At 41.3% G+C, this 21,222-nt stretch overlaps 1 protein-coding gene across 1 annotated transcript in view; it reads left to right on the top strand.

The window, feature by feature from the left end:
• adamts9 (ADAM metallopeptidase with thrombospondin type 1 motif, 9) overlaps window positions 1-21,222 on the top strand; it is a 462,662-nt gene that overhangs the window by 73,845 nt on the left and 367,595 nt on the right. Inside the window, exons 5-11 of the mRNA XM_070895215.1 lie at window positions 109-192; window positions 286-410; window positions 1,934-1,974; window positions 2,576-2,681; window positions 16,289-16,435; window positions 16,856-16,997; window positions 17,825-17,929. Coding sequence (XP_070751316.1) covers window positions 109-192; window positions 286-410; window positions 1,934-1,974; window positions 2,576-2,681; window positions 16,289-16,435; window positions 16,856-16,997; window positions 17,825-17,929 — 750 coding nt within the window. The remainder of the gene's footprint in view (window positions 1-108; window positions 193-285; window positions 411-1,933; window positions 1,975-2,575; window positions 2,682-16,288; window positions 16,436-16,855; window positions 16,998-17,824; window positions 17,930-21,222) is intronic.

Raw genomic sequence — 21,222 nt, forward strand, 5'->3', positions numbered from 1 at the left:
TTAAATCTTTCAAATGTATTCCTTTCCTCAGAACGTGTAGCTTTTTAATTTTTATTCAGTCTTATCCCCATATGTTTTAACATTTTATGTCTTTTTGTTTTTTTGCAGGTGGCTACTATCTATAAAGATCCAAGTATTGGAAATCTTATAAATATAGTAGTTGTGAAACTAGTTGTTATAAATAGTGAGCAGGTAACATTTTAATTAGATATTTGTATATTCAAAATCCAATTAAAATGTTAAAAATAACAACGTGGCACTTGATACTTTTTATTTTATTTTCAGGATGGTCCATCCATATCATTCAATGCTCAAACAACATTAAAAAACTTCTGTATATGGCAACAAAAACAGAATAATCCAGATGAAAACAACCATTCTCACCATGATACAGCAGTACTTATCACCAGGTATTTCAAAATATTGTTGTGTTATCTAAGGGAATCATCGTCATAGGCAGTCCCTCGGAATCAAGGAAGACTTGCTTCCACTCTAAGAATGAGTCCTTAGGTGGCTGAACAGTCCAATACGAGAACCACAGTCCCTGCCACAGGTGGGACAGACAGTCGTTGAGGGTAAGGGTGGGTGGGCTGGTTTGCCGCACGCTCTTTCTGCTGCCTGCGCTTGATCACAGGAGACGTGAGCCCACTGCACACATTTGCCAACAAATTCCACAATAATGCTACTAATTGAGCATTATTTTAGATCATAAATGTTGTGAGTGAATAGTGAAATTGTCACATTGTTTAGTTAGAGGAACAATTTGGGAGCCATATGGAGAAGGCTCTCCATTACATTTAATTGGAGCCATACCTCAGCACAGAGCTACACTCGTGGTTATTCAGTTTTCTTTCTCAAAATTGCTTTAATTGTATTGATGGTTTATCTTCTAACTCCTTTTCCATTAACTTAAGGATCCCTAAGGCTCTTTCCTGATTACCTCTTTGTTCTTTCTTCATGTCAGTGATCTCCTGAGTTCCTCCTCCAACCCTACTCACTCTTCTTCTCATCATTCAACATTAGATTGAATGCTCTGAGTGAACACAAGCTCCAGCCCACTCATAATGCAATAGTTGAACCATTACATCTTGATTTCCTCCATACCCTTTGATGATGGAATACTAGTTTTATAAATGTAGTGTTCTTTGGAGGAAATTGACTTGAAAATAGTAGTAATAATCAAATTACACATGGACACACTACTGGGTAAAGAGTTTATATTGAAGCTTTCACTTCCCACATTTTCTCCTCTTTTAAAACACATTTTGAATATTTGGTAGTGGGTATTGTAAATTCTAGTTCGGAAAACAAATGACAGCATTTTAACTATGTATAGCAGGATGTAAATTTACTGAACTTTAATGAGTGAATTTTTAAACAATATTTTAAATTATTTCAATCACTGTTAAGGCACTGAAGTAAAAATGTGTAACAGCACAGTGCACTTTCTAGCTTGGTCTGGGGAATATAAAAAGATTTCATATACTCATTCAAATATTTCTCTCAATTTCTCTCAATACAAGTATTTCCACATTTGAAGTGCATTGCCTTAAAAAAAATTCAACGTCAATTAGCTGATTTTCTCTTTTCAGAATCAGTACAGTTATCACTGTGTAAGTTTGGTTATTTCCCAGTTCTGTAAATGAAGATTAGAATTGAAGGTTTGCCATTTTAATGTTTTTGGAGCAAGTGTGACAGCTGTTGTTATAACCACAGAGGAAACAGACTGTTTAAATTTTGTACCGACTATTTAAACAAGCTATGGTGAATAAATTTTATTTTTCTTTCCTGTTTTTTGCAAGTGATTCAAACCATCTCGAACATACCATAACTTTACATACAAATTCATTAGGGCATGTGCATAGATAGGACAAAATGGTTTATTCTTTAACTTTTGTGTCAAAGCATTCAATCAAATGTGTGTTTCCTTCAGGCAAGACATTTGCAGAGCTCGTGATAAATGTGACACTTTGGGTAAGTTATGGCTTTATTATGCTTTTTGATAGAATCTTGTTATCGGTCTTCTCCAATGACTCAGTGAGCTGATCTAGTGAATAGCTGAGTCTTACAAACGGGGAAAGTTCCAAGTCTGTGCTAAGTTAGAGGATCACAGCAGGTGAACTAGTAGGGGTTCTCTTGAATTATGGAGAGAAAAATTGACCAGGGGCCCCACTGCTGACAATATTTAATATAAAGACTCATGATTAATGGCCACTTGGGCAAGGTGCTGATGGGCACCTGCTTCTGTGGAGCCATACGCCAGGGATAAGTTAACAAGTTCAGGGGAGGAAGATAAGATTTTTTTTAAACACAAAATTTGCTGATTTTCTACAGCAACGGAAATGCAAGTTTATAGATCTAATTTTTAAAGTAATTTTAAATCGGTTAATTTTTTGTGAAACATTAATTGCAAATCACAACACGATATCAAATCTTCCATGAATTTGTTTTTTTTAATTAGCTCTGACAAATGTAATTTTTCTTTGCACAAAGCTTAAGTTTAGAAAAGACAACCAATGATGCTTAAATATATGGAAAGATTGGAAATTACTTTTTCTCTCTGGATTATGTATAGGTTTGGCTGAACTTGGTACTGTATGTGATCCTTACCGAAGCTGCTCCATCAGTGAAGATAACGGATTAAGTACTGCTTTCACAATAGCTCATGAACTCGGACACGTGTAAGTCTCCCATAAGTCATATTAAACAAAATTGATATTGTGTTCTGGCATCTGAAAGTCTCACTGTTAATTACACTTTATATGCTGCAGTTCTATATTGTGTGTCGTGTATATGGTTATTTTTGTGTAATGACTTGTATAACAGATATACATGTGAATTAACTTGGATAATTCCAGTCAATAATAATATTACAACTTTTCTAACAAACTATTTTTCCCTTTGCAACTTGCATTTATATAGCATCTTTTATAATGAAAAATATCCCAAAGCATGTCAGAGGCATAATCTGAAAAAATTGGATGGCGTTATTAGGAGGTGTCACCAAAAGCTTGATCAAAGTGGTGGTTTTATGCAAGGTATTAAATAAAGTGAAGGTGGTGAAGAGGTGAAGGAGTTTAGGAAGGGAATTGCAGAGTATGGAGCCAGGCAGCTGAAGGTACAGTCAGCATTGGTGGGGCAAAGGGAATGGGGGAAGCACAAGAGGTTCGGGGTCACAGGAATGGGAAGATTTGCACTGGTGGACGTTACAGAGATAGGGAGGAACAAGGCCATGAAGGGATTTAAACATGAGGATGAGAATTTTAAATTTGAGGCCTTGTGAGTCTGCGAAGACTGGGAGTCAATGTAGGGGAAGGAAAATAATATTACAAAATATCTTTCTGTTCAATGTCAATTCTCTCTCCGATCACAATTCATCAAAAACATTCTACTCAGTTACACTCCAGCAAAAATATTCTTTGAGATAGAGCTACCATGGACATTCCTAACCTGATACACTATATAGACTTAAAAATAACATTTAGAACATGTTGAACATCTAATAAATGTTCCATGTACCATCTTCTTCAATTGCTTCAGTAACTCCTTCCTCCACTTTGCTGCTCCCTTCCTACTTCTTCCTCATCTTGGCTGCTTCCAGGCCCATTCGTCTGATCTGAAGACCTAATTCTCTATATAAGCCCTGCTCCCACAACACTCCCAATATGAGCATCCCTTCTGTTTTCTTTTCCTTCCAGATGCATTCCCACTGTCAGCTCCTCAGATGTCAGCATCATTCCCCCCATTCTGGACAGCAACCCCACTCCAAGTCCGAATCTTGGACTTTCCTTCTCACTTCTTACATTCATTCCTGCTCCCTCACACACTCCTGACATCGCAGTCCTCTCACTTACCTCTTTTCATTAAAAAAATATATATAATGGACATATTGATTAAAAGAAACCCAGAGGCTGAATCTTGAGTCCCAAAAATGGGTGGCCATGGGTCAGGTCAGAGGTTAAAATGCAAAATATCTGAAACAGGAACCCAACCCGCCAGTATTTAAGGAAATGGAGCCCACCGATTGTTACCCACCAATAGAATATACAGGCAACATGGGTCATATGGGGACCTTAATAATAATGGAAGTGTAATTTTGTTGGTCTAGAATTTCCATATTTATGGCATAGTTTCAGCAATTAACTTTTTTTTCAGCCCACCCCAAATATCATCATTATAGGCATTCCCTCGAAGCGAGGATGTCTTGCTTCCATGCCAAAAAGGGATGAGTGCACAGGTGTTTCAATGAAGGACCTAATATTCCAGATCCCAAACTACATCAAGAAGGGTGGAAGATGCCTGTGGTTGGATTTTTTTAACGTGTGGTGGCCGTTGCACATCAGCCACCATACTGGCTTGACAGAGCTAGGACCACCGCAAAACCAATCACCTGACTGCCTTGTGCTTTTTGGCCTTCCCACAATTTGCCTGCAAAATCACAAGTGAGCTCATTTACATATATTATAATGAGACCAGTGGCATTCTTGCTCTGGCATTCCTGCTTTTACACTTGTAAAGTACCGGGGTATGTTAAATTGGCCTGGATTTTCCAGGGCCTATGACCACGTACGCATATGCAGCCGCAAGTGCCCTGTGAGTTCCGGGTTTCCGTAGTTGCTGCGCGAAAACCCGGAACTTACGATCTGTCAGGTTTCAGCTTGCCAGATCGTACAAATCTGTAGGAAAGGGACATTTGCTCACGCGTAAGGCCTTCTTTTGCCAGTGTAAGGGTTTAAATAAATCTTTAAATCATTTTTTTTCAATGATTTAACTGTACAAAAATCTTTAAAATTAGTTCGTTATTTTTGGCCCCTTGAAAAATGTTCAAATTTATTTTTGTCTTAAATGTTTAATTAACTGGTATTTTAATTAATTTTGACCATGTGATGATTCATTTTTATTTAAGTGCTGCGAAATGTATTTTTAGGGGATTCCTAATATGCTTAAGGGGATTCCAATGGAATTCCCTTAAGCATAATGTGAATCCCCCTTTATGAATGGTTTGGCTGGCCCACGTGATCCCAGGGGTGCTTGTGAACTGCATGCGCTCCTGGGATACGTGGGCCTTTACACACGTATACGCAGGGAGGACAGGCGCACCAACATCAACGTCCTCACTCAGGCTCACATCCCTAGCATTGAAGCACTGACCACACTCGATCAGCTCCGCTGGGCAGGCCACGTAGTCCGCATGCCAGATACGATACTCCCAAAGCAAGTGCTCTACTCGGAGCTCCTCCATGGCAAACGAGCCAAAGGTGGGCAGCGGAAACGCTACAAGGACACCCTCAAAGCCTCCCTGATAAAGTGCAACATCCCCACTGACACCTGGGAGTCCCTGGCCCAAGACCGTCCTAAGTGGAGGAAGTGCATCCGAGAGGCCGCTGAACACCTCGAGTCTCAACGCCGAGAGCATGCAGGAATCAAGCGCAGGCAACGGAAGGAGCGTGCGGTAAACCAGTCCCATCTACCCCTTCCCTCAACGACTATCTGTCCCACCTGTGACAGAATCTGTGGCTCTCGTATTGGACTGCTCAGCCACCAGAGAACTCACTTCAGGAGTGGAAGCAAGTCTTCCTCGATTCCGAGGGACTGCCTATAATGATGATGATACACTCGCAGGTCCCAGAAATCTAAGTCTTCGAAGGTGCGGAGCGGGGTTTACTTGTGGTTCAGAGGCATTTGCCGTGGGAAGCAGCTTCCAGCCCAGTGAGAATTATAAGGTGTCGCTGGTGCCAGAATCAGGTGTGACAACTGGAAGTGAGGAGTTTCTGAAACTGGAGAGTATGGAGAGTTTCAGCTGTGATTTCTGCGGCCGAGAACAACTTTTTCAGCGTTTTCTTTCGCATTCTGCCCACACAGCTCATCACTGCTCTGAGCAGTGTGAGACCACTAGGAGATTTACACCCCCCTCCCCCCCACCTATCCAGAGCGAGAGCTTCTCAGGACCTGTTATGTCTTATTGACATACCCTTATTTTCCATTATCATAGAGAAGGAAGAGCAGCACAGAGTGGATCAAAAGGGAGTCCTACAGTATTTAAGCAAATGGAGCCCACTGATTAGTCATCATCATAGGCAGTCCCTCGGAATCGAGGAAGACTTGCTTCCACTCCGGAAGTGAGTTCTTTGGTGGCTGAACAGTCCAATACGAGAGCTACAGACTCTGCCACAGGTAGGACAGATAGTCGTTCAAAGTGCTCCTTGCAGCGAACCCTGAATGCCTCGGTGTCCTTGATGAGTGTTTCCCCGTTCTTGACCAGCAGTGGGGTGGGGCCTTGGGTGTTTGGCCCATAGGTGGTCTTGACTGCGATGAAGAATCCTCGCACATCATGGTTGTCGGCCAGCTGCTGTATCTCCTGTGCTTTCTCCATCCACCACCTGTTCTTTAGGTCCCGGGTTTTTTGTTGGACCTCAGCCTTGAGCCATCTGTAATGCTGCTTTGTTGCTCCCGCATTGGGTTTTTGTTTAAGGCTCAGAAATGCCTCATCGTCCGAGCCAGGGATCGCAAGGATGTGCGCATCACCCGCGTCATGACAGGAGCCAACGACTGCTGGATGGACCACCGCCTAATCCGATCCGTCATCGACATCAACATTGCCCCAAGGCGGAGGGGGCAGCAGAAGCAGTGCCGCAAAAAAGTCAATGCCGGAGCACTTAAGGACCCAGCTAAGAGAGCCCTTTACAGTCAGCGCCTCATAGCTAACCTGGCGTGCCTTGATGATCCCGAGACGCAGAATGCCCACAGTGCTTGGTCTGCCCTCCAGGCCTCCATAACTAGTGCCTGCAAAGGGACACTCAGTTACTCAACCAGGGAATACCAGGACTTGGTTTGATGAGAATGATCAGGAGATCCAAGAACTAATAGATCGCAAGCGCAGGACATTTCTGAATCTTAAACAACAACCCAACACGGGAGCAGCAAAGCAGCATTACAGACTGATTATTACACACCAATAGAATATACAGGCAACATGGGTCATATGGGTGATCTTAGTCAGTAAGAGCATTTCACCAAAAAGGCAGTAGGGCAGTTCTGCCACATACTGCATGTGGACTTGCAAACACGGTCATCTGCTTACACTGCTATTTCTGTGGTTATGAAGATGATACACGCTCAACTTTTATGACACCAGTTATTTCAAGCAGCCACGGGGGATATGTAATATCAACCAGGGTGCAGTACAGAATACATTTATCAGGTGACTGACGTACTTTGCAGTAGAGCTGGTGAATCATCATCAATGGCACCCACATTACTTTGCAAGCTCCCACAGAAAACCTCCTCAATTACCTCAACAGGAACAGATTTCACTCTGTGAATGAAAGATTGTGTGTGACAACATTCAAATGATCCTACACGTCAGCTGGAAGTTGTCATGATGCATTGATCTTTCGAAATTTGGATGTCCTTTACCTCTTCAGGGAAGAAAGTCGGCAGAAAGTCAGGGGTGGATTCTGGGTGACGAAGCCTACCCTCTGCTCCCATGAATAATGACTCCATTCATCATCATCATAGGCAGTCCCTCTGAATCAAGCAAGACTTGCTTCCACTCCTGAAGTGAGTTCTTTGGTGGCTGAACAGTCTAATACGAGAGCCACAGACCCTGTCACAGGTGGGACAGATAGTCATTGAGGGAGGGGGTGGGTGGAACTGGTTTGTCTGAACAACAGCAGAGGAGCCTCACAACAAGGCACAAGCCCCTACAAGATTGGTCATCAACAGGACCATCGAGGTCTTAAAGGGACACTTTCGCAAATTGTGTGTTGTGCACTGAGGTAGCCTGCTCTGCCTTGTACAGCTTCACTATACAGAAAGGTCTGGACTATGACATTGGTGGGAGGCAGCCACAGCTGCATTGGAGGCAGAAGGAGATGAAGGAGAGCATCCTGATGAACTTCACTCAGAGGACTCCTCAGTGACTGCTTCAAGGAGCATTAGAACACAACTCATCACTGATGTCTTCTCTTGTGTATAACCCAGTCTACCTTTGACACCGGTGTACTTCTCTCACTTTCAAATAAAGGATTCCCTCAATCCTGTACCCATGCCACAATATGCCAACACATCTGCCATCTTCCGTGAATAACAAAGCATGGCATAAGTGCACATTCTATTTCACTACAGCTGAAGTGTAACAGACTCCCAAAGCCAAAGCTTTGTTATCATTCACACTACCAGACCTTCAATACATCTGCATCTGTGTCCCAATTCTGTTAGAAACATAGAAACATAGAAACATAGAAAATAGGTGCAGGAGTAGGCCATTCGGCCCTTCTAGCCTGCACCGCCATTCAATGAGTTCATGGCTGAACATTCAACTTCAGTACCCCATTCCTGCTTTCTCGCCATACCCCTTGATCCCCCTAGCAGTAAGGACCTCATCTAACTCCTTTTTGAATATATTTAGTGAATTGGCCTCAACAACTTTCTGTGGTAGAGAATTCCACAGGTTCACCACTCTCTGGGTGAAGAAGTTCCTCCGCATCTCGGTCCTAAATGGCTTACCCCTTATCCTTAGACTGTGACCCCTGGTTCTGGACTTCCCCAACATTGGGAACATTCTTCCTGCATCTAACCTGTCTAACCCCGTCAGAATTTTATATGTTTCTATGAGGTCCCCTCTCATTCTTCTGAACTCCAGTGAATACAAGCCCAGTTGATCCAGTCTTTCTTGATAGGTCAGTCCCGCCATCCCGGGAATCAGTCTGGTGAACCTTCGCTGCACTCCCTCAATAGCAAGAATGTCCTTCCTCAGGTTAGGAGACCAAAACTGTACACAATACTCCAGGTGTGGCCTCACCAATGCCCTGTACAACTGTAGCAACACCTCCCTGCCCCTGTACTCAAATCCCCTTGCTATGAAGGCCAACATGCCATTTGCTTTCTTAACCGCCTGCTGCACCTGCATGCCAACCTTCAATGACTGATGTACCATGACACCCAGGTCTCTTTGCACCTCCCCTTTTCCTAATCTGTCACCATTCAGATAATAGTCTGTCTCTCTGTTTTTACCACCAAAGTGGATAACCTCACATTTATCCACATTATACTTCATCTGCCATGCATTTGCCCACTCACCTAACCTATCCAAGTCGCTCTGCAGCCTCACAGCATCCTCCTCGCAGCTCACACTGCCACCCAACTTAATGTCATCCGCAAATTTGGAGATACTACATTTAATCCCCTCATCTAAATCATTAATGTACAGTGTAAACAGCTGGGGCCCCAGCACAGAACCTTGCGGTACCCCACTAGTCACTGCCTGCCATTCTGAAAAGTACCCATTTACTCCTACTCTTTGCTTCCTGTCTGACAACCAGTTCTCAATCCATGTCAGTACACTACCCCCAATCCCATGTGCTCTAACTTTGCACATCAATCTCTTGTGTGGGACCTTGTCGAACGCCTTCTGAAAGTCCAAATATACCACATCAACTGGTTCTCCCTTATCCACTCTACTGGAAACATCCTCAAAAAATTCCAGAAGATTTGTCAAGCATGATTTCCCTTTCACAAATCCATGCTGACTTGGACCTATCATGTCACCTCTTTCCAAATGCACTGCTATGACATCCTTAATAATTGATTCCATCATTTTACCCACTACCGATGTCAGGCTGACCGGTCTATAATTCCCTGTTTTCTCTCTCCCTCCTTTTTTAAAAAGTGGGGTTACATTGGCTACCCTCCACTCCATAGGAACTGATCCAGAGTCAATGGAATGTTGGAAAATGACTGTCAACGCATCCACTATTTCCAAGGCCACCTCCTTAAGTACTCTGGGATGCAGTCCATCAGGCCCTGGGGATTTATCGGCCTTCAATCCCATCAATTTCCCCAACACAATTTCCCGGCTAATAAGGATTTCCCTCAGTTCCTCCTCCTTACTAGACCCCCCGACCCCTTTTATAACCGGAGAACAGAGAACATTGAATCTAAAAAGAACATAAGAATTAGGAACAGGAGTAGGCCATCTAGCCCCTCGAGCCTGCTCCACCAGCAGAGCAGGCTCCTGTGTGAATCAGTTGGAGGCAGCTGTTGTGCTTTATTTTAATGTATCTACATTTCCTCAGTCTCACTTGCCCGTTTTGCAGTTTTCCCCAGTCCCTGCATTATCATCCTTGCAATTTTAAAAATATTTCCATAATTCCCATTCAATTAATATACCTTTTGGTAAGTTCAATAGTCTATTCAAAATAAATAAAAAAACATGTTTTGCAAGAGACTGTGCCATATTAACGTAAATGCTCTATTTTAAAACATTTTGTCACCTTTCACAACAGGAAATACTATGTTTTTTTTAAATCCACTAGAAGAATGAGAGGGGACCTCATAGAAACATATAAAATTCTGACGGGGTTAGACAGGTTAGATGCAGGAAGAATGTTCCCAATGTTGGGGAAGTCCAGAACCAGGGGTCACAGTCTAAGGATAAGGGGTAAGCCATTTAGGACCGAGATGCGGAGGAACTTCTTCACCCAGAGAGTGGTGAACCTGTGGAATTCTCTACCACAGAAAGTTGTTGAGGCCAATTCACTAAATATATTCAAAAAGGAGTTAGATGAGGTCCTTACTGCTAGGGGGATCAAGGGGTATGGCGAGAAAGCAGGAATGGGGTACTGAAGTTGAATGTTCAGCCATGAACTCATTGAATGGCGGTGCAGGCTAGAAGGGCCGAATGGCCTACTCCTGCACCTATTTTCTATGTTTCTATGTTTCTATGAAAAGAGGGCCCCTTGCTCAGTCTCCCTGAAAATTAAGTCTCTGGGTACATACCCTAATCCTTTTCGTGACAGAGTCACTGGTCCCACTACTTGCTATCCATACCAAGCTTTAAATCTCTCTCCGGGAAGCCACTTCGATTAATACACTGAAATGTTCCATACAAAGATGCCTTCACATTCATTGGCTTCCTTCACCACTCCAGTTCTGTCCTGCACACCATTTTGCCAACATGCTCGATTTTGCATTACTCTTCAGGCCAATTTGTCAACTTACACATTGCTTCATCAAATTGTTTGTCTTTCTCTCTCCCACCTCCCCCCCCACGGCCCCCCCCCTCCGCGGCCCCCGCACCCCTCCCACACACACACAAATGGTCAAGAATCCATATAACGTTAGTGAATGAAAATAACACATGGCATTCCTCTACAGGGAAAATTAGTTTTTACAGTCTTGGCTGATCCATCTGTGACAATGGGTCCCTTTCCCATACGGCAGACGCACACTGCTCGGTGGATCAATCAAGCAGCAGTATTGACTTGATGTGCGTCCTTGGGTAAGATCGTATTACTCTCTCAACCAAGAATTGGGGGAAGGGTAACTGGATTAACCTGGGACAGAAAATTGAAAAAAAAGGGTAAGTGTAAAGATATCTCTTTTGGAATAAGGAAGAACGGGGGAAAAAAACATGTTTTGTGCTCAATTGAAATCATTTACAATCTTGTTTGGAATTTATTTTTTGAAATAAATTGATCCAAACATTTTTTAAATGCAAAAATACATTGTTTTTTTTTAATTCATTTGACTGTTATTGCAATAATAGTGCCTTCAGGATAGTTAGGTACCAACAAATTCAGCTCCTCAGAGGTTCAGTCTGACTAATAAGAATTTTATAGAACATCATAGATACGTCCTTGTAACAATACCAGCGCATCTTCTTTAGTTTTTAATTTGAGGGGCAGTAATCATCAGTACCCTCTTTTCCAGGATTGAGAATAGAGGCTTGTGTGTTAAGTGATTAAGTTGGAAAATTTATCCGTCTGAGGAAATGTGACTTCATGTGCTGAATCACAATCACCCGTTTTATACTATCACACAAGTGTCAAAATCTACACCATTGTTTCTGGTAAACTGTGTTTGAAAACATGGTAGTGAGCCAGCTACTTTTAGGGATCGATGCTACCAAATTTCATATTTGGATTGCAAGTAGTCTTGTAAAAATTTTATATCCTTATTGATGCAGAAACTACAAATTTATATGTGTATATATGGTACAGTGCCAATTTAACAGACACTATTATAATAATTCGGTTCTTTTTGTGGGCTAAGTTGATAGAATTGTGTTTTTGAAAAAGATGAAATTTAAAGTATGCCTCTCCATAGCTTTGTGGTTTAATGACACCTTTATATTATAGTTCAGCCAATGGAAGTCGTGCCTATGTCGGCTACACTCCTTATTATAAAATGGTCCTCTGCATTTCCACTGATACAACAAATGGGTCTCTGCACTGCACAGCAGAGTCCAGTGTGACCAGCAACTGATTTGAAAGTAAGAATATGTAGATGAGATAATAGCAGAATTAACAAGGGTGAAGACTGAAGCAAAATAATAAGCAAGGATGAAGACATGGTGTGGTATCTACATTGGGGAAAGCAAATGTAGATTAGACATTAGCTTTGCTGAACACGTCTATTCTGTTCAAAAGTGTGACTCCAACCTCCCTGTCATTTGCTATTTTAATTCTCCATCCCACTCCCACTCTGACCCCTCTGTCTATGGCCTTCAACACTGTTCCAGTGAATCTCAGCGTAAGCTCGAAGAGCAGCACCTCAGCTTTCTACCAGGCCCTCTGGCCTTAACATTGACTTCAACAACCTCAGATCTTGGCTGCAGTACCCATTTTCTCTCTGGCAGTCGATGCTTGCAATGTGGGATGTCTATGCCCGTTCTCCTCGGAAGGGAAGCAGGTTGGTACTTGGGGTGGGCAACTTCCCTGTTGGAACAATACACACGAGCTGCTTTTTGTCTTTCACCAGATTTCCAGGCCACTGGAGCCTGCCTGTTCTTCGTACTTCCCTTTCTCTATATGCCCCATTAGCTATTCACACACTTATCTGTCTTTTATCTCTTAGTATGTCTCCTTTTGTCTCCCAATAATATCACATCTGCACACTTAATTATCTCCTAGCCTTCACTCAAGTAATTCATAGGTCATTCTATTTATTTTCCTGTCGGTTTGTGTTTGTTCTTGTTCTCTTCCCCCTTTCCTTTTCAAATGCTGTTCATCTGTAATATCTCCTATTCCTGAGAAAGGATCTGAAGTCCTCAAATGTCAAATGACCTGCTGAGTGTTTCTGACTTCTATTTTTATTTTCAGATTACCAGCACCTGCAGTATTCTGTTTTTTTGAAGACTGAAGCGACTTTTCACACTTCTATTCTAACTGCTTTGTTTTTATCAATGCCTCTAGCAGGAAAATCAAAGGAGAAACTGGAATACTCTCATCTGGCTTTCATTTGCACTCATTTGTCAGACTTATCTTGCCTTTTACTGCTGAGTTTCCAAGCCCTTGCATAAACTGTGTGTCCCAACTCAGAGAAAGTTAGAGATTGTTTTATAGAACTGGAACAAACTTTTACTAATATATAAGCCAACACCAATTGGCAGCAAAATCTTCCAATATGCCATATAATCAACATCACAGGCAGTAGTATGATGGGCACATTGAGAAGGCGTTTCTAAATACAACATCAATTGCATATCATTTCTGATGTAATTTAAGTACTGAAGCTATTTTGCTCATAATGTGATATCACATTTTCAAGTTTCAGTGATCTTATTAGTTTACATACGTTGGTTTGGTTTCCATCCCACTTCTGCCCCATTTTCAACAGGGACAATTTTTAAAAAACTTACAAGTGCCACCTGAGTCCTTCCCGATGCACTTTTTGAGAGAGCCTCAATTTAGGCAGCTAGCACTCCTGCCCGAAACAGGCAGGAACCTCATTTGTTTATTTAAATCAATGTTCTATGATGTGTTTAGGACCCTGATGTAATTGTTGCCTTCAACTGGGCAGGAGAAGCATGAATACTTCTCTTGGCTCCACAAAAATCATCCCACCTGCTGCTGGACCTTCTGTGCCCCAACTGCCCCAACCACAAAGGTGTCCCTGCGGCTTGGCTCTACGGAGAATCTGCAAGATTTCCCACTCCCCCAGATTGGCGAGGTTTCTGTAATTGCTCATTTGGTGTTGGCAGATTTCAGATTTTATTATAGCGAGGCCCTATCACAAAATCGATCGGGCCTTCCGTTGGCGATCGCCCCACCTACTGTTCACCCAATGTTCCCCTGAACCGAAAAGCACTCCACCTCCCTAACATTGCCTGTCTCTGCCCTTACCTCAGCTCATCCGCTGCTGAAGTCCTCATTCAGGCCTTTGTTACCTCCAGACTTGACTATTCCAACGCACTCCTGGCTAGCCTCCCACATTCTACCCTGTGCAAACTAGAGTTGATCCAAAACTTGGCTGCCCATGTCCTAACTCACACCAAGTCCCGCTCACCCATCACCCATGTGCTCGCTGACCTACATTGGCTTCCGGTTAAGCAATGCCTCGACTTCAAAATTCTCATCCTTATTTTCAAACCCACCCATTGCCGTGATCCTCCCTATCTCTGGAATCTCCTCCAGACTCATAACCCCCGAGATGTTAATGCTCCTCTAATTCTGCCCTCCTGAGTATCCCTGATTAAAATCGCTAAACCATTAGTGGCCGTGCCTTCCGTTGCCTATGCACCAAGCTCTGGAGCTCCCTGCTTAAATCTCTCTGCCTCTCTACCTCTCTTTCCTCCTTCAAATGCTCCTTAAAACATATCTATTTTACCAAGCTTTTGGTTACCTGCGCTAATTTCTACTTATGCAGCTCGGTGTCAATTTTTTAAATCTCATAATACTCCTGTGAAGCGCCTTGAGACGTTTCACTATGTCAAAGGTGCTATATAAATACAAGTTGTTGTTGTGTCTACATAATCTTTTTTAATGTGGCTCACGTCAAAATACCTGGGACTAATTGGGCTCTTCACAATAAGCGCATGTGACCGTGGTATGGATTGTTAAACAATACTCAAGTTGAGATTAGATGGTTCTTCAAGGGAAATAGACATACAGTTTATTTCTTCCAAGATGTATTTAGTTATGGGATAGATTTTTTGATTGCACGCCAATCAGGCATTCGTTAGATGGCTATCATTTGTACCCACCCAAGTCTGTTGAATGTGCCTGATATTGTAATACCCTGTATCAGCTTCATTTACATAGTTTGGCCAAGCTCCTGGCCCATTTTGGGTCTGGGAGTGGCAGTCTGCCAGAGCAGGGTAGGAAATTGTGTGTAAGCCGTCCAAAGGGGTGATGGGTAAATGTAATAGGATGCAAATGCTTAAAGGATAAATGGCCACATATGGGGATAACAATGTTGGCATAAATGATCGGAAAATCTACCTTATGTAGTCCCCTTGCTGTTCTCATTCAAAATAACATAACCAACCTGTGCAGAACAGTTTAACATTATTGGGGCTGAAATTGCGGTCGGAGGCTTCCCGCGGGCAATTGCCTCCGACCTGAATCTTTTCTACAAAAGTACCTGGTGGTCCCGGAGGAGCGTGGGATTCCGGTGGGGAGGCCTTCTCTTCCCGTGCTGCAAAGCGCGCTCCCGTCCTCCAGGTTCCCACGCAGAAGATGCAGTCACGTGTGACTGCTCAGCCAATCAGGTACAGTATTCCACAGCTTTCCCATGAATAGCAATGGGAACTCCGTATCTACGAGTTCTCATTGCTATTAATGGGAAAAAAAACACACTGAACACATATAATAAAAAATAAAAAACAGACCTCACATAATTAAAATTAAAGTTAATAAATATCTTATGGAAAAAAAAGTTCCCAGTTTTTAAAAAGTTTTTTTAATTATGGTTAAAAATAAATGTAACGTAGTGGGCAGGTTTTTTTGTTACAACAAAATGTGTTTTTTAAATTTAATTAAATTATATTTGTGTATGTTTTTAAACACTTACGCCTGTAAAAGCAGGCAATGCGCTTTTTGAGGCGCAAGAATTTTGAGGACATTTGCTGGGCAAGATACGGGTAAATCCCGCAATCTTGCCCAAGCAAATGTCCTCGCTCCCTAGAATCCGGTTTTCAGCGCAAGCGCATTGTGCGCTGAAAACCAGCTTTTCTGATGTCTTCCCGGGTCCACAGACACTCCGTACGGACCCGGGGAGGCTGGGATTTCCAGGCCAATATAAATTGTGCTGTTCTTCACAGATATATTGCAATCTGATTTATGAAGCACTAATACAAGAAATAAAGCCATATTCCACAAACGAAAACTGTTGGCATCAATATGTGTTATGTTTTATATATAGAATAAATATCTCAAATTTCTTAAGAAATATTTTGTGTGATGTGTGTTAAACATAACGCATCCAGAATATGACTTCATAATCAATTATTAATGGAACCAAGCTGGTTTGCTTGAATAACAATGTATTTATTATTTTTATCTAGGTTTAACATGCCTCATGATGACAGCAATAAGTGCAAAGAGGATGGTGGCAAAAATCAACAACATGTTATGGCCCCTACACTGAACTACTATACCAATCCCTGGATGTGGTCAAAATGTAGCAGAAGATACGTTACTAATTTTTTAGAGTATGTTAGAATTTTGTTATAAGAAGTCTAAACTGAACTGTGCTATTGGTTTCTGTATAGATTTGAATTTAATAATTGCAAGTGTACTTCTCAACTGTCCCATTTTAATTTGGATGTTCTGATATTAAATAGCAACACTGAGAAAAGCTGTAGCAAGGCTCCTAACCTGGCAAAATAAGCTGATTTGCAGTTTCTGTACAAAACTTCTCTCAGCCCCAGTGCTTACCTGAATTTCACATTGTCAATACACTTCAAGTTGATAGGTATGGGAGCAAGTATTTGTCAAAATTACATTTTCATTTTAATGAGTTAATTATTTTCTTCAAATAGCTTTTTATGTGAAGATGTTGTATTGCATATCAGAGCAGTGGGAAATTTGAATGCTTGGATTTATTTTTTCTTACCTTTTTTTCCTTTTAGCACAGGATATGGTGAATGTTTACTTGATGAACCTGTGACAAGAACATATGCACTCCCTCATCAGCTCCCTGGTCAGATTTATAACGTTGACAAACAATGTGAATTGATTTTTGGATCTGGGTCTCAGGTGTGCCCTTATATGGTAAGTGCAATAATAATAACTGACAACTAAGATAGACAATTATGGGCTATAGTTAGAATACAATCATTTTTATCTTCTCCATAAGTTTTTGGATTAATCAAAACTATTCATTACAATCCACCTGTAAGTTTGTAGTTTTTTTGTGAAGTATATGGGCTACTTCACATCAGATCATAAACTAAAGAAATAGATTGAAAATACAATTTTAAATTGGAAATAAATGCTCATTTTAATTGAATTTGTTGTTTTCATTTTTGTTTCATTCAACTGTTTGTCATACTTTGCCAAGCAGCTATTAATATAATGAGGTAGATTTTCAATTTGTCGCCTGGGTATAAAACTGCCGTGGTGGATTCAATGGAAATGAAAAACGTGCAGCCGACCGCAATGCTCATTTTATGCACAGAAAGTTGAAAATCTACCCCAGTATTTTCTGATTGATGAAACGCTGTCTCGCAAATAACGTTACAGGAAAAAATGTTTCACTGTATTACTGAGAGAACAGTACCATTATATACTAAATAGTGATGTGCTCTGGTCATCATAAATAGGTACTTTTTTGTAGCAATGAAAGGATATTTTAGTACAGGCAACTCTAGATTATCCGCACACAGATCCAACGGGAAACCTTTGTAACGGGATTTATAATTTCGGCCCGGGAAGGCATCGTGTTTTAACTTTATAATGTCAATCGCTCTAACAGAGAAATCGTTTACTCGACATAGCCCAATCCCCGAGGGACCCAGATAATCGATAGTTGCCTGTACTGTGAAAATAAAAACTTTTGACAATACCAGACTTTAGAAGGATTCTTTTTTTCTGTACAGACACAATGCAGACGTCTTTGGTGTACAAGCACTGAAGGAGTTCAAAGAGGCTGTAGAACTCAGCATATGCCCTGGGCAGACGGGACGGAGTGTGAAATTGGAAAGGTAAATGCTTCTAATTTTTTATTTTTATTTGGTCTAAGTAGAAATATTTTAGCAGGAAAATCAGTTTCATACTAGTTAGATTTGTGATCATGGTTAAATGACTAGTGTTTTACAAGCGTAATGTGTGACAAGATATTATGTTCACAAGTTTCTGCTGTTGAAACAAATTGTTTACTTCTTCAGTTGTATGCACGTTTGCATCTAACACAATATTAAGGAGGCTCAAAAAGAATGTTTAAGCATAAAAAACTGATTTAGCAATGACTGGTATCTGAATGCCTTTAGGAGTGGCACATCTTATCAGGTTTGAATTGGCACTGTTGAGCCTTCGAATTGCATGTGGCTCCTCCAACAGCTGATAGAAGTGTAAAGCGGTAACAGGCTTAAAGCAATTCTAATGACATGCTTCGGATACACTTTCCCATTCATTATCTTGGATAGTATATAATTAGTACTTTCATAACTTAAACTTCCTGTTTAACTTCATTTTAGTCTTGCTTTGTGTTAACTTCTTCAGAAGCTTTTGAAGTACCCTGGTGTGTTTTTTTTATAAAATTGAAATATTTTTTTTAAGTTTCTCTGACATGTCTTCATTTTTAGAAAAAATATTTTTCATTCTTTGTTCATTACCTTCCTTGTACTGCGGGTAATGTTACTGATCGGGAAACACTTCTAGGATGCCTTACACTTTTAAGATTTTCAGCCTAATCCAAGTAACTACCCATGTCCTGCACCCCACATATGGTGTACTCATTTGACCATGTTCACTTCCTTTCCTCCTATTGTTAACATCAATTACATTTGCATTGCTGCCATAAGTGAGTGAGAAAACCCTGGGGAGGTGGGGGAGAGAGGAAATGCAGTGAGTAGCTGGATATCAAGAATCCTATGACATGATTGTCAAGAACTTCAAATGGACATTGATACTTTGGAAAAAGTTCAGAGAAGAACAATGAGGATAATTCAGGGACTTGGGGTTCTAAGTTACGAAGCTAGACTCACAGAGCTGAATGTATATTCATGAAAGATTGAGCAGGATAATGATCCAGCACTTTTAAAGTATTGAGAAGCATAGATAATGCAGATACAAGCAGGATATTTAACATTGACGAGAAGAGAAAAGCACAACATTAATAAGCATCAAGCACAACTAAAACTTATAAGACCCCCGCCCACTCTTGAGGATTGCACATATGTGCAATAGACTCCCAGGAAAAGTAATTACCGTAATGCTTACAGAAAAGAGATAAATAAGCATCTAGTTGAAATGGGATTGTAGACAGTGGGATGATTATGAATAGAGGTGGCAAAATGGAATATGATAGTTTCTGTTTTGTAAGATCACGGAAATACATTTGGAAGCTATGGATAAGTAACAGAGGTGCAAGGATAAATAAATATTCTGAAGTTTTAACAGCTTACCTTTGGGATCAGGAAGAAATTTTGTAGACTGTTCCCTTACAACATTAAATAGGTGGGTTTGTGTCCATAATAGGCAGATTTTATATGGTCTACGGAAGGAGGATGCTTGAAGAGCCAAATGGCTTTGTCTTGTTTCATGCATGCTTTTTTTTATATTGCCAGTTAGGAAAAGTTTATTATGATAACTGGGAAGATTATCGAGGTTACCTTGAATTATAGTCGATGATGGAGAAATAGTAAAGAGTATCATAAGACCACAGGACTAAGTCATAGCATATCAAGTCCAAATAAGGATTACTACATGATCCCAATTCTGGCCCTGACTCCAATCTTAAAGTGGAGGTCAAGGTGATATTCAATGCAGAGTTTAAGTTAAAAGTCCCATGACGCTAGCTGGTTATAGAAACATAGAAACATAGAAACATAGAAAATAGATGCAGGAGTAGGCCGTTCGGCCCTTCGAGCCTGCACCACCATTCAATGAGTTCATGGCTGAACATGCAACTTCAGTACTCCATTCCTGCTTTCTCGCCATACCCCTTGATCCCCCTAGTAGTAAGGACAACATCTAACTCCTTTTTGAATATATTTAGTGAATTGGCCTCAACAACTTTCTGTGGTAGAGAATTCCACAGGTTCACCACTCTCTGGGTGAAGAAGTTTCTCCTCATCTCAGTCCTAAATGGCTTACCCCTTATCCTTAGATTGTGACCCCTGGTTCTGGACTTCCCCAACATTGGGAACATTCTTCCTGCATCTAACCTGTCTAAACCCGTCAGAATTTTAAACGTTTCTATGAGATCCCCTCTCATTCTTCTAAACTCCAGTGAATACAAGCCCAGTTGATCCAGTCTTTCTTGATATTTCAGTCCCGCCATCCCGGGAATCAGTCTGATGAACCTTCGCTCCACTCCTTCAATAGCAAGAATGTCCTTGCTCAAGTTAGGAGACCAAAACTGTACACAATACTCCAGGTGTGGCCTCACCAAGGCCCTATACAACTGTAGTAACACCTCCCTGCCCTTGTACTCAAATCCCCTCGCTATGAAGGCCAACATGCCATTTGCTTTCTTAACCGCCTGCTGTACCTGCATGCCAACCTTCAATGACTGATGTACCATGACGCCCAGGTCTCGTTGCACCTCCCCTTTACCTAATCTGTCACCATTCAGATAATAGTCTGTCTCTCTATTTTTATCACCCAAGTGGATAACCTCACATTTATCCACATTATACTTCATCTGCCATGTATTTGCCCACTCACCTAACCTATCCAAGTCACTCTGCAGCCTCATAGTATCCTCCTCGCAGCTCACACTGCCACCCAACTTAGTGGCATCCGCAAATTTGGAGATACTACATTTAATCCCCTCGTCAAGCTTTTTGTGCTACTATTAAGATCAAATGAAGAGTACAGTGTCACTTATATTTGCAAGTGGCTTCCAATAACTCAAGTTTATGAAGCATCACAGTGAAGCCTAATCCTGTATATACCCGGTATTCACATGCACTTTACAAAAAGGGAAGAACTGGACACTGACCAGTAATGTGAACCCAAGTTGATTTTCTCTCTGAAGTTTAGTGCCCTTGACAACACCCTGACTGAGGTTAAATAACTCAACACAGACCAAGGATTGAACCTGCAAATTTCCTGCTCTATATGTTTTAGTACTACAATATCCATTGAATTTATCCACTGAGCCAGAGCCTTAAATTATTACAACAACAACAACGTGTATTTATATAGCGATTTTAACGTAGTGAAACATCCCAAGGCGCTTCACAGGAGTACTATGCGATAACAATTTGACACCGAGCCGCAAAGTAGACGTTAGCGCAAGTGACCAAAAGCTTGGTCAAAGAGGTATGTT

The sequence above is a fragment of the Pristiophorus japonicus genome, chromosome 12 (assembly GCF_044704955.1).
Source record: "Pristiophorus japonicus isolate sPriJap1 chromosome 12, sPriJap1.hap1, whole genome shotgun sequence".
Taxonomy (NCBI): Eukaryota; Metazoa; Chordata; class Chondrichthyes; family Pristiophoridae; genus Pristiophorus; species Pristiophorus japonicus.